Source organism: Penaeus vannamei, chromosome 8, assembly GCF_042767895.1.
Source record: "Penaeus vannamei isolate JL-2024 chromosome 8, ASM4276789v1, whole genome shotgun sequence".
In the NCBI taxonomy this organism is placed as follows: Eukaryota; Metazoa; Arthropoda; class Malacostraca; order Decapoda; family Penaeidae; genus Penaeus; species Penaeus vannamei.
In genome coordinates, this window is record NC_091556.1 from 15,305,350 (window position 1) to 15,320,349 (window position 15,000).

A 15,000-nucleotide genomic window follows, 5' to 3' on the forward strand; every position below is an offset into this window, starting at 1 on the left:
AAATCATATCTTCACGCATGATAGTAAGGTTAACTTTGTATGTAATTACGCTATTTTAATAATTCTTGTTGCAAAATGATCGTCCAGTTCGTATCTACTAACTGTAGCAGAGTCATGCATTATTTCCACCAAATACATTTTTTACTGAAAAAAAATAATGGTGATTTTCAGACGAAAAAAAAGGCGCGTTTTTGCAAGGTAACTGAAACATTGTTGTTTCAGATAGATTTATATAAATGCTACATTTGGTATTCCTATTTGTTGACTAACTCTGGTCAGAAGGAAACTGCAGTACTATTCACTATAAGGAAACCATCACATAATTTATGAATTCTATCATCTCACTCTTATTTTTTTTATTTATTTTTTTTTTGCGCAAAAATTTACGCAGCTTTTTTTAATAAAATGTCTTTTATACAGGCATCACATACCCATGCACTTTGTGTAAAAAAATTATTGACCTAGCTAAAAAAACTAAAGTAAGCAGGATCGGATAACGAATTTCGTGATCGTACCGACGACTCTTTCCCTTAAGTAATCATCCCAGTTTAATATCTGGGTCCATCAAGAGCTCCAAATGATGATAAATGCGATTGATATTGAAGCAAGCTAGACGGTACTAAGAAATAACGAAAGTTTAACGTTTCCGGATATAAAGGTATTTGGTTTATTATTTTACAGTGTGAATGCAGCTCCATCTTGCCGTACATACTAAGATGAAGAGAATGTGTTTTAGCGTTTTAGGGGGCGGAGCCCCCCATCAACCCTCCCCTCGGGCAGTGTCCGAAGGGCATACCTAGTCACGGCAACTTAACTTGATATATTAGGCTGATATTTGGTTTATTATTTTACAGTTTGAATGCAGCTCTATCTTGCTGTACATACTAAGGTGAAGAGAATGTGTCCTAGGGGATGTTGGGGGGCAGAGCCCCCCATCAACCCTCCCCTCGGGTAGTGTCCGAAGGGCATACCAAGTCACGGCAACTTAAATTGAAGTATTAGGCTGGTTTATTGGTCAATAAATTTTTGGGGGGTTTGGAAAGTGTGAGTTTCCAGAGTTTTGCCGAAAAGTGGATTGGGTCCCCAAAGAGTTTTTGAATTCAGCCTGTAGAAATTCAAAGATGGCGATTACATCCGTAGAAAGTAATTGGCCAATTTTCTTTTCTTTTTTTTCTTTTTTGTGTGCTAGTTTCACACATTTTTTATTGCTATTCTTCTTAAGCCTGTTTTACCCAATAATTTCTGATATACTTCATGCCCTCCCCTGCTAAAGGGGAGATCAAGTTTATTTATCAGATCAAGTTTATCGATGGGGAAATGGTACTCAATCCCTTGAATGATTCATTCGCAGAAGGAATAATGCTGAGTATTGGTGAAATCATTGGATTTCCTGCAGAAACACAATTATTAAAAATTCAGTCTCTGGAAGGGTGCGTTGCTCTCAGTAACAAATACCAGCTAATGTTCATTCATTTGCTGTTTCCACGTGCTTTGTTTCCCGATTGGCTATTAAATTAATTGAATTGCTGTTTGCCGATAAAAAGGTCATGCCTAGTCATGGCAACTTAGATTGTTAGGTTCTGGTTAGTTTATTGGTCAGGATGTTTACGATTACTACTGGGGGGCTTGGATGGTGTGAATTCCAATAGATTTTACAAGATTCCCATAGTTTTAAGAATTTTTGGCGCAGCAGTCCATAGAATTTCGAAGACAGTAGGCATGTCTGTAGAGTTTCATAAATCAATGTTAAGTACTTTTTGTGCTGGTTTTACACTTTTTTATTCTATTTTTTGAGCCTGTTTACCCGGTAATTTCCATGATATACTTCTTGCCCTCCCATGCTATCGGAACTTTCAAATTAAGATTGTCTATGGAGAAGTATTACTTGGATCCCTTTGAAACGATTCATTTGCAAAAAAAAAAAAACTGCCAAGAATCTTCAAAATCATTGGATTTCTTGTAAAAAAAAGTCTGTGAGGGCGCGTCGCTCTTGGTAACAATTACCCAAACATATTATGACCTCACAGTATGGCTGGTTAACCCACACAATAGCAAACAAAGAATCGGTATAAGTTACTTAGAGTGAAATGATAGAGGGAAATGGACACCGCCATCTTTTAGACCATATGAAATAATATAGAAACATTTTTACAGCTGATTCAGCCTCATATTTAAGGCTAAATGATGAAAATATCCACTGAATATTGCCGCTCAGTCTGAGTTGCTCATCTTGTTTACATTGTGAGGATAAATACTACATTGACTGCATAACTTCTTAGATATGCCAAGCAGTTCATTATCTGCTCTTCACATTTATGCTTTTAATATCTTTTATTATTGTAAGTATGCGTCCTTCATTTAAATTAAGATTTATTTATACTCTATTTACAATAATCTATACATATGCATTTTTGCCACTGTTGATGTTTGACAGCTCATGGAGACCATTCCATGACAGAAAGTTGGTGAGAAATGTTTTGTTTTCTGTGTTGCGATGATTCTGTGAATATGAAGAGTATACAGTGGCAACGAAGAAGAAATGGAGGTGATTTTACAGATTTGTACTGCCAAACGGATCGCAAAGATTTTCTTTTTGGTAGATTATTCTCATACTGTACTATCCTAATATAGAGAAATTTTTGTGTGCCTCCCCACCCCCCACCCCCCCTTCATTCTTGGTTTCAGTAGCAGGGGAGGGCATTAAAGGCACCAGGAAAATTACAGGGCAAAAGGGAAATAGTGTGAACAGAATAAGTCTCTAATGATGGGTTGAAATCCTGTAGAGTTTTTCAAAAGTTGGTGCCTAGGTCTGTAAACTTTTAAAGATAGTGGGCACATCTAGAGAGTTGCATTAGCCAATTATTATTATTATTATTATTTTTTTCTGCTGGTTTTATTATTCTTGTTTAACCTCTCTCACCCAGTAATTTCCTTGATTAATTTCAGACTTGTTTATCAATAAAAATAAGAAATTTGTGCACGTGTGGCGAGTCATTCCAGTCACCTGAGCCTTCAGCTGAAATTCTTTTGATGGAAAGTTTGTCACCTATATTTTCCCATGACAGCATGTTCATGTCACCCCAATTTCATAATGCAATGGACACGTCATCTGGCTTGTAGTGGTTAGAAAACTGTGCTGACACAATATACCCATAGTGGGCATTTAAATTTCATAGGGCAAACAAATTTTTTTATGTCGCACTATTTTTATAGGTTGAAGTATATATTAGCAAGGGAAGTATGGCAGATGGCAGGGGTCTGGGAGTTAGGAAAGTTTTTGGTTCATGTAGCAATGTTTGTGTAGTTTGAGCATTTAGGATGGGGTTCATGTATCTGTGAATTTTAGTTGCGTGACTTAATCTCTGATGGAAGCAGTCTGTTTTAAACTTTTATAATTTATTTTGTCATGAATAAGTATTATCAACTATTAATTTGTATTTGTTCAAAATATTTGTTCTCCAAAATTTATTGATTTTCATTCTGTGACAGCTGTTATATGTGGATGTTTGGTGAAAACAAAAGCTGTGTTGTGACAAAGACTACTGAAAGAATCTGGAAGTGCATGTGGTCCTTGTTTTACAAGGAGATATCTGTATCTGTTATAGATATCTACTTGGTCCTCTTTTCAGTATTACCCAAAATTATTGTTTGGAAAGGTCCAAAAATAAACCATATACCTATTACAAAAGAAAGCAAACATAAAAACAAGTAAACTAAGCATTAGATATAGCAAAAAATACCTTGGCATGGGTGCTTAGTTTCTGTGGTGTTCAGGTTCAAGTTCTATATTTTATTAAAAAAGAAAAATGAAAAAATATCTGTGGATTATAATACAAAAGATAAGGGATGAGAAATTATAATGTTTGCTTCCAGTGTAGCTTCCCTAGATATGCATTTTATGCAATTGCCAAGAGATTTTACAATGGGATAGCATGAGATGTTATAGTTGCCTATTAAAGCTTTTTACTAAGAAGTAAAGGATCTCTTAATCTACTTACAACGAGTAAGACACCTGGAAAAATAAATATTACCATGCATCCCACCAGTTCGACGTTAGATTGGAGCTTGTGCTCTGATTTTGTTGCCTATGGCGGGCTGCCCAGAAAACATTATTTTCAGCTTGAAAATGTACTGTTGCTAGTGGAGTATAATGAAGTGCTATCATGATTGAAAAATTATTTTGAGGAAAATTATCTAGTTGTATTGTTATCGACTATAAAAATAAAAGGAGCTGTTTTGAATGAAAGCAGTAGCTATCAGTTTAACAAGGCAACCAGTGTTATGGACAGTCTTTTATTTTTTCAAATGATTGTTTCCTTACAGTCTTTTAATTTTTTCATGATTGTTTCCTTCCAGGTGAGCGGGAGGAGAGAAAAAGAAGAAGGAAATCACGCTGGCAGGGAGATGAGAAGGACAAAACATTCATTCCAGGCATGCCAACTGTTCTCCCCAGCAATATGTCCAAGGATCAGGAGGAAGCATATTTACGTAAGTCACTGCGCTTTGTTCCCCAAAGTGAAAAGTAAAGGGGATTTTACAGATGGTTTTGGCGGTAACAATTTTTTGCCAGATGTGGTTGCACAGGTCTCTGCAACTTGGAAAGCATCAGGAACTTCCTGTTCAGCGTCGCATCAGCTGAGGATGATGGAGATCATAGAGGCCCTCATCTAGAGCAGCCATATTTCTGTGTGAAAAGGATCTCTCAGCTGCCAACTACAGTACTCAAGCAAATGCTGAGGTGATGGTATCAGACCATTCGCGCCTACTACACTTCTGCAAAATGAGCCAAACCCTTATGTGTTTTTGTTGCTGAGTGATCTAAGTTTGTTTGCAATTGTGTGAAAGTCTTGAGTGTATGTGATAGTCAGATGGATCTCTGATTGTGGCGAGTGGATGAGATAACCATGATGAATATTGTAGCCATGGGTAAGTTAACTTTCAATGTTATAATGAATATATTTGTTTACAGCCTAACAAACTTAACTAATTAATAGTTCTTTCCCTGAAGTATTACCATCGTGTTCATTTCCAGGTTAATTCAAGAGTAAAGAAAGTATTTATATTTTGAAAGGTATAAGCAACGAGACTCAGCTTTCAAATCATGAGATGCAATTAGTAATTTAGTTTTAATAACAATGAATGACATCGATGGGTGACAGTATCAGTTGACTTGTTACTCATACTTTTGAAGGAAAAGTTAACCATGAAAATCCTTCCTCATTTGTTATATTAAAGTACACTGTATTGATTGAATTTTGGGCATTTTTGCCCGCTAACCCGCTCTATTACAGTGCAGCTGCAGATTGAAGAATTAAGTCGCCGTCTTCGCTCCAACGATCTGGGCATCTCACCTAATCCTGAAGACAGGTTGGCACTTCTCTCCTAGTTAACTCCCGTCCAGGTGAACTGGAGCCACCCCATTGGCTTGTGGCACCCTGTCTCCTGTTACCCCGTGGCCACACCACTGGGCCAGGGTCAGGCTGGGCAGCACCAGGTTTTACACACAGTACCTATTAAAGTATCCTTCAGGTCTTTCTGTCTCTTGTGTCCTATATAACACTTGCCATCCCTTAGTTTAGCATGTTATCATGCTCATGGATGGCTATATGATGGGTTACCAGGGAAGGTAGGAACTTAAGTTAGTTGGAGACATTGTCCAGGTATGTACCTTTTTCTTCTTGAGTGGCATGAAATAGGTTTGAGACTAGGGTTGTATCCACTTGAAAATACATTGAATCATGTGGTGGACAACATGAAAGAATTCAGTTGTCATTCTTTGGTGACCTGTAGTTCTTCCATTTATAGAACAAAGATATTACTTGATTCCTCAAAGTAGAGTTAAAATAGTATGGGTATTATGTGCACTATGTCTCCCTCAGTATAAGCCCTTCAGTCTCAATATCAGCATGTACATAACTTGCCTGATGTTTCTAGATGCTCTTTGTTAATGAGAGCAACAGATGCTACACATTCTTTTTATATATACAGAGCATACTTTTTGTTTTGTTTTCTTTATGATTCAGATTTACTCTTTCATTGTTAACCTTATTTTATCCTATTTAGTTTTAACCATGAATCTTCCATAAACTAAGGAGAAGCAGGGTAAAAGTTTGTTTATTTCATTATACTTTTATTATTGCTCTTAAGATTTAAAGTTTTACAAGCTCCGAGAAGGATGTTTTATATTTTGCTGTCTTCATTTGGTAGTAATATATTTTTGCTGCCAGTTGTTGAGATCAACAGATAATATTTTTATTTTTTACTTTGTGGTAGATGGTCGGGTCTTTTAGAATATGATGTAGCAGGAGGCAGACACTGCAATGCTTCAGTGATAATTTATATAATCTGTTGTTGCTTAACACACTGTCTGCTGTTTTGGTAATTCTGCAAAGGCTCACCCACATGTACTCCTTTCTTAGTTATGCAAAGTTTATTGCAGATTTCCAACCTGCAAAACTTCCAGGACACTAACCCCAACTTCTGGATGTTGACCCCCCTTTTGAACAGGTCATGCTATCAGATCACCTCCTGTCTTAATACATGATAATGATTTTATCTTGTTGATGCAGGCACCAATGTGATTAATGACAGTTTTACCATTCATGCAGGCTGTTATTAATTAAATTATTTTACCATTTAATGCAGGCTCTCTCCATCTAATCCAGGAATATAAAGAGAGAGATTTTTTAATGAATCCTTTATCCCTGTGGACCCTGGGATAAAACTTGTAGATATAATCCTTCTTGGTTGGTGCATAGATGAATGTGGGTCTTCATCATTTCGTTGTAATGATCTGCTTTATAGGTCAAATGCACAGCTGGAATACAGGTGCTTAGCATACAGTTGCATGGAGTGTCCATGGATACATCTCTCCCATTTGGGTGAATGTGCTATTTTGATAGGCAGTCTTTAATTACATCTTCCCCTCAGGTTTTATATTATCAGTAGGAAGTTTTATATTGAAGCCTTTTCATGACTGTTCACTAAGGGATTTTGATATTTAAGGGAAAGTAAACCAAGTATTTGTTATACTCTTTGCTGGTCTTTTCCCATAGTCTTTAAAGTCTGTTCTTGCAAGATCCCTTCCTAGTTGTATTTTCAATTCTTTGTCTGTCTTTCCTTTTAATATGCTTTCTTTTCCCATGTTTGAAATTTTGTTTTACTTTTTGTATTCATCTATAAGCATTTTTTTTTTTAGACTGAATGCAAAATTTTAATAAGCTGTTACTCTAAACTTCCTTTTCTTATATTTGATTGTGGTATTGAAACTCTTTCACTCATACTCTAGTTGTCATTGGCTAGTAGAATTAATTGAACCACTTGCTGCCTTTTAAAGTTCTTCAGATGTTTACTTTATTAAATAGGTATTTAATTTAGAAGATAAAGTGAGATATTTATAGAGAAGAGGGTCATACGTGAGGTGCTATTAGAAAGATGTTAAATTATTTGTAAGTGATTGATGTAGTATCATGTTTCAATCCCTTATTCCTTCATTTGATAATCTTTACATCCTGAACTCATTTTCCTTTGATATTAAATGTTATTATATAATATTAATATATATTTTCATTTCTTTATTTTGTCCTCTCTCCCATTTCCCCTGCCTGCTCCCTCTCTCTGTATCCCACTTACTCTGCCCCTCTCCCTCCCCTTCCCCCTCTTACCCTACCCCTCTCCCTCCCCTTCCCCCTCTTACCGCTCTCTCTTTCCCTATACCTCCCCTTCCCCCTCTATCTCTCCCTATCCCTCCCCTTCCCCCTCTATCTCTCCCTATCCCTCCCCTTCCCCCTCTATCTCTCCCTATCCCTCCCCTTCCCCCTCTATCTCTCCCTATCCCTCCCCTTCCCCCTCTATCTCTCCCTAACCCTCCCCTTCCCCCTCTATCTCTCCCTATCCCTCCCCTTCCCCCTCTATCTCTCCCTATCCCTCCCCTTCCCCTTTCTTAATTTTCTATCCCTCCCCTTCCCCCTCTTGCCCTTTCTTCCCCCTCTCTCATTCCCCTTTCCTCTCTACCCTCTCCACAATCCCCCGTCCCCTATTCCCATTTCCACAATCCCCCGTCCCCTATTCCCATTTCCACAATCCCCTGTCCCCTATCTCCTCTCCGCTATCCCCTGTCTCCTATCCCCTCTCCACTATTCCCCCCCCCCCCCTCTCTCTCTCTCTCTCTCTCTCTCTCTCTCTCTCTCTCTCTCTCTCTCTCTCTCTCTCTCTCTCTCTCTCTCTCTCTCTCTCTCTCTCTCTCTCTCTCTCTCTCTCACTTTTCCCCTCCCTTTCTCTCTCTTCTCCTATCTTTTGCCCCTCTCCCCCAACCTATCACTTCTTCCCCTGGCCACTCTCCCTCCTTGCCTTTGCCCCTGCTCTCCTTCCCTCTCCTGCCTTCCCCCTGTCCATCTCTACATTTGTCATTATTTTTTTTCTTTTTACCAATCAGTACCAGCAATGTACTAACATCAGTCTTGTGAAAAACCGTGTAGACAGTGTTAAAGAAGAAAAAGCAATCTTTGACAGAAATAGTGTAATATTACTTCTACTTGTTTATGCCAACAGAGTGAAGCTTGCCCATTGGGACCAGCCTGTACCAGATTACTTTTTCATAAAATTAAACTTCACATTTTCTTTCCTGTTTTCTGTGTGGGATTTAGTTTTTTTTTCATATACCCTTTTATTTATAGATATTTTAAGGGGGATGGACCAGCTGTAAATGCTACTAATATATACCTTTATTATGATTATTTTTATCAGCTAAGAATATTTGTATCCCAACTATTGGCAATGGTGAATTAATCTTTTTATAGAAAGCAAGCAGTAACGTGTTCATTATTATCATGTAGTTTGAATACTAAAATCATAAGTCTCAGAGATTACATATTTCTTAATTTGCCATTTCTTTCAAACACAGGATTGGATCAAGGAAGTTGAGAATACATGCTGGAAAATGTCTAAAAGAATCTAATCATTATTGTTTCACTGCTTTTCCTGAAAGAGGCACTTGAAACATTACAATTCAAAGTAGTCTGCTCTTTTGAAGAGTTGCTGCTTACAGGCTGAAATGCAGATATTGTATAACTCCCAAATGTATTGTGTCTGGTTCTTAAAAAGTTTCTATTTGACTAAGTAAACCATCAGTTTTTTTAAGAAGCATCATTCTATACTCACAGGGGTAAATATTACCATTTTTTCTTTACTGGATTAGTACCTAATGTATAGCTGATAAATGAAATCATGTTAGACAAATAAAAATATTTCATGAATTCTAAATGGATAAAGAAATTATTGTGGATGCAAGGTGGATTATGGGGAAAAGAAATTTGAATAACTTTTTTTCCTTTATAATTTGAAGGCACACTCAGATAAATATTGTTCATGCAGTATCTTCCATTTCCAAAGCTACTAAACTATACTAAACAAAAATACAAAATAATTGAATTGGGTATAAGAAAAGTCTTTTACATGAATAACTTGTTTCTCATAGCTTTGTGTAGAATGTCATTCACTCCTAGGTTAGATAACCTTTAGACAGTTTTCAGTTGCATTATGTTAATTTTTTTCAAGGACCCTTATATTTTCATTTCCTTATCAAATATATCATGGTTTTTTTTATAGTATGGCAGTTTTATCAGGTGTTTTACCAGGTGTCTATAAGGAACTGTATAGATGCTTTCTATATTAGGAAAAGTCTTTTTATGGAGAGAATGCAAGTAAGGGAAATAGCTGAAGGAATGTGGGATGGAAAGGGTTTACAATTCATTTATATGACTTAACCCACTAACGACAGGTGTCCCACATATGAGACACCAAAAAAGATAAGCATTGCCGGGCGTCCCGCCAGTGTGACGCTGTATCGGGGCTCACGCTCCATGCAGCAGTGGGCTGCGGCCGGCGGGCAGATATAGTCAGGGGCAGCTCCGCCCGCCGGTTTTATAGCCGCCTAGAATCTTTTATTTTCGGCTTCAAAATATACCGGCGTTAATGGGTTAAAGATATTTTGGTTATATCTAATAACAAACAGTTGTGAGAAAGAGGAGGGAATTACTGATTGCCTTTAGATTTGAATAGCTTGTCAGGCTTGTATTGTATATCTTACAGAAATTATATATTATATATGAAACATATGTATAGAAAGATAATATATATAATTTTGTATATATATATATTTTATATATAGTATATGTTTATAGTTAATTGTTATAAATTTGCTTAAAGTTTAATTTAACATACAGAGCTAGAAGTCAATTTTGAAAATAGACGTTAAATGTTATATTATTATAGAATATGTTTAGCATTTATATAGGAGAAACAGGCAAATCAAAATACAAGGGCAACTGTGCTCTATATTACTTTGATAGACTATTTCGTAATAACTAGTCATAATCTGCACTTACTCTGCTGCACTCATAACCACTGTTATGCTGTTAAGAAAATAAAAACATAGTTAAAGATTAGGGAATCTGCACAAATTATAACTACCACTGCACCGGTTTATATATCATAGCTTCTAGATCTTTGGTAACTGTCTTATATTTTTTTATGTAGAGTAATATAGCACCATTATTTTAAGATAATTTGGCTCATTACACCACTACTTTGGATAACTTGCAGATTTAGAGTTTGCAGTAACTATCTGTTCATTATATTTATGTACTAGCAGTTAGTAAGGTTTAATGATCTGCTCACTAGATATAAGTTTAAGCATAAGAATGGAAGTCTTTATGCTAAAGTTGGTCAGAAAAATAGTTGAAATGTTGAGGTGTTCGCTGATGATGACAGTTGTTGTTGTTGCTGTTGTTGTGATTATGATTATGCTTATGATTGTGCTCATGATCAATTATCATTATTATTATCATTACTAACCTCTTGGATCTGGGTGACTTGACCATCATGTTGTTAAAGAAATTGGCTAAAGTTTCGTGTTGATGGGAACATGCTGTCGTGAGAATTTCTGCTGAAGGCTAGGTTGATTGGAATGAGATGATATGGAATCTGTGCAAGGAAAACACACTATTGCCATCTGAATACTGAATATCAGACGACAAATATAGACCTTGGAAAATGGCAAAAAGGCAAAAAAAATCCTTAGGGCAAAGGAGAAATAATGACTTTCCAAAGGGGATGCAAGGAGTCAATTGGTGATTATGATTGTTGTGATGGTCATGATGATTGTCATTGTTGTTTTTATTGTTGTTGTTGTTACTATTGCTATTAATTTTGCTATTTCAGTGCTTATTGTTTTTGTTATTGTTAATGTTATAATGGTGATGATTGATTATCATTATTATTGTTGTTTTTATTATTTTTATTTCATTGTCACTGTCATTATTATTATTACTTCCAATGTTATCATTATTTTTATTGTTATCATTAACATTATTAAAATTATCAATATCATTATTGTTGTTATTGTCATTTTCATTATCAGTTTTGTCATTGTCACTATCATACCATAAGCATCATCATTATGATGATTATGATGATGATTGATTATCATTATAATTTTTGGTTTTATTATTTTTATTGTTATTGTTATTGTCATTATCATTTTTCTTTTCATCATTATCATCATGGTTTTAATAGTGATGACAGTGATGATGATGACAATGACAATGATCATTATTGTTATTGTTTTTATCTTCATCATCGTTATCCATCCATCGCTCAATCATCATCATCATCATCATTGTCCAATCATCATCATCATTGTCCAATTATCATCATCATTGTCCAATTATCATCATCATCATCATTGTCCAATTATCATCATTATCATCATCATTGTCCAATCATCATCATCAATGTCCAATCATCATCATCATTGTCCAATCATCATCATCATTGTCCAATCATCATCATCATTGTCCAATCATCATCATCATTGTCCAATCATCATCATCATTGTCCAATCATCATCATCATTGTCCAACCACTCATCATCATCATTGTCCAGTCATCATCATCATCATTATTGTCCAATCATCCATCCATCCATCCATCAATCAATCAATCAATCAATCAATCAATCAATCAATCAATCAATCAATCAGTTAGTCAATCAGTCAATCAATCAATCAATCAATCATAATGACAATGACAATATTGATGCTACTACTATTCTTACTATTCCTACTCCTATTCCAATTACTACTACTACTACTACTACTACTACTCTTGCTCCTGCTACTACTACTACCACTCCTGCTCCTACTTCTACTAGGACCACTCCTACTTTTACTTCTACTAGCACTACTCCTAGTCCTGCAAGTACTACTCCTACTCCTACTAGTACTACTCCTACTATTGTCAGTACTCCTACTTCTATAATACTACTATTACTACTACTACTACTACTACTACTATACCACCACCAGTACTACCCCTTCCCCTTCCCCCTTCCCCCTTCCCCCTCCCCCCTTCCCCCTTCCCCCTTCCCCTTCCCCTTCCCCTTCCCCTTCCCCTTCCCCTACTAATATTCCTATTACTACTACATCTACTGTTACTATTACTAATTTTATTGTAGTAGTTATTGTTTTTATTTTTCATAATCTATTTTAAATCATTAGCAAGAATCTGATCATAGAAGCAGCTGATGATGGTAGGAACTGGGCAGCTTTGTAAGGAAATACAAAGGCGATGGAATTTTTGTGGGAAAGAGAAGTTGAAACAGATTTCTGATGATATTGAAATTGTGTGAACAGGGCTTAAAGTATCTTAAGAGTATTGGGGAAATTGGTAGTTATATGAATAGCTTAGTGCATCAGTAACTGGAAGATGACCCTAACAGGAAAAAAAGAGACTTGAAGATTTTCTTTCATTGTTCGTCCTTTAGGTGTTTCTTGATGTATATTTGCTGTTCATGTGATTTTTTGTATGTTTTATCAACCTCTTTTTTCTTTTTGAAAGTTATCAGTTCTTCACTAGTATTATACTTGCTCTGCTTTATTTCATATTGTCATCATCATTGTCATCACTAGAAATTGGAGATGTAGTGCATAATGAACTCTTAAATAATTTGTGGGAAGGGAGAGTGAGAAGTGGCAAAAGCTAAGTTTATAGATATTAAGGATAAAAAACAATTTTTAAGAGGAAGACTGTCATCTATAGTCAGTGTGGAAATGAGGAACCCTTTTGACTTGTTGTGGCCAAGGGAGCTGGTATGTAAGAGAGAGAGAGAGAGAGGGAGAGGTAGAGAAAAAAAAAAGACAAGACAAAAGAACCGTATGTCTTTTTGGAATCCTATTTGAAGAGGGCATTGTTTGCTGCTTTTAATTTTATCTGTTTCTTCATCTTGTGAAATTTGATCTTAAATATTTTTTTATTGACATTGCTGTTTATTCTAATTATCTTTTGTCTAATTTAGATGTTCTTTTCGCAAAACTATTTTATCTACTATAAAACACTATAGTCTGTTCAGTCTGGATATATAGGACCACCATACCAGTGTCACAGACAAACATAAACATGTTTGTTGGTGGTGCTGGTAAAAGGGGCATCACTTGACATCTAATTCACAAGCTCAGACCATCTCATGGTAACAGTTAAAGCACAATCACATTCTATTATTAATAATCATACGTCATGTAACCCTGCTGGCTAGACTGCTACTCCTGTCTCAGAAGTAATAGAAATGAAAATCTAATTATGATATATTCTCCTTCCAATCATACAAGTATTCATTGATGTCAGGGAAATGTAGTTAAGAATTCCTGAAAACTGGAAACTGAAGAATCAAAAACTAATTCTAAAATTGTGCTTTAGGCTTTATAAACTGTTGGATCTGGTTGTGTCACGGAAGTCATGGTGCCGAAAATACGGGCAGTTGGTTATATAAGTAGCCAACATCCAAGGTATGCAGTGTGTAGGCCGGGTGTGCACGAACAACCATGAGCAGTGACAAGACTCCTTGTCTCCCCTTTGCAAAGTTATTTTGTGTAAACATTTTTAGCCTTTTGCCATTTTGCAATGTTAATGTTTGTCTTTAGATTTGCTTTGTCCAGATGGTAATACCTATTTTCCTTGCGCAGACTCCATATCATCTCTATGTAGTAAATAACTCGATGCAAAAAAAAATTATGGAACATTTGGTTATATGTTTAATGTATCTAATCTAAGTCACAGCGGCCACGAATGTGGTGCGCAGCATGAAAATGGCATCCTCCCTGGAGCTGGTGCTCTTACATCTTGGGTTACACAAATTACATTCCACTTTCATTTATCAATGAAAATAATGCTAAAGCCCCCTTTCAAGCTCTAAATGAGTCTAATCACACTCCAAGAGGTTTGTGCACTCTTAATGAGTCTTTTCCGTCACTCTGGCCTTCACATATAATGGCAAGTTCGCGTCACCCAGCCCGCAGCCATTTTGCCATGACATGTTCATGTCACCTGTCCTTTGACCCAGATTTTTCCGTGACGGGGCCATAACATCATCCAGTTCGTGGGGGTTAATATTATTATTAACCCTATGGTCATGCATTAGGGATTGTGTGGTTAGCTATTTGAGTGAAAAGTTAGAAGCTAGGGGAGCACACATTTATCACACTTGTGCACATATGCCTGTGGCATACACAACTTTCCAGCATTTGAGACAAAAGCAAGGCCTTAACCCCACATTGGAACTATCATAACCAAAGCTAAATAAGTGAACAATTGCTTAGGGTGCATAACTTGAAGATGGCTGACCGCATGCTGTGCTTATCCTTGCCAAATGGCATTCAGTCTCCATCTGTTATGGCAAGAATAGATGCACACCATTAATATTGAATTAGCTGTTGATCATGATACAGCCTTGCAAACCATATGATTAACTCCTGGGAGGGGGTGGGGATTTCTTTATATCCAGATTGCATGTACTATATTTTGCATCACATTTTAAAGCCTCAGTAGCTTGTTTACACTCTCTAAGGCTTACATGCAATAAATTTTTACTAAAATGATGTCAAGAAGAAGCAATATAGATCAGAAGATTTGTAAAAGAAATGCCCTTTTAATTTAATTATTATTATA

General features: G+C 36.3%; 1 protein-coding gene across 1 annotated transcript in view; it reads left to right on the plus strand.

Moving 5' to 3' along the window:
• LOC113804346 (splicing factor 1) overlaps positions 1–15,000 on the plus strand; it is a 41,700-nt gene that overhangs the window by 2,621 nt on the left and 24,079 nt on the right. The window contains exons 2-3 of the mRNA XM_027355199.2: positions 4,357–4,488; positions 5,292–5,367. Coding sequence (XP_027211000.1) covers positions 4,357–4,488; positions 5,292–5,367 — 208 coding nt within the window. The remainder of the gene's footprint in view (positions 1–4,356; positions 4,489–5,291; positions 5,368–15,000) is intronic.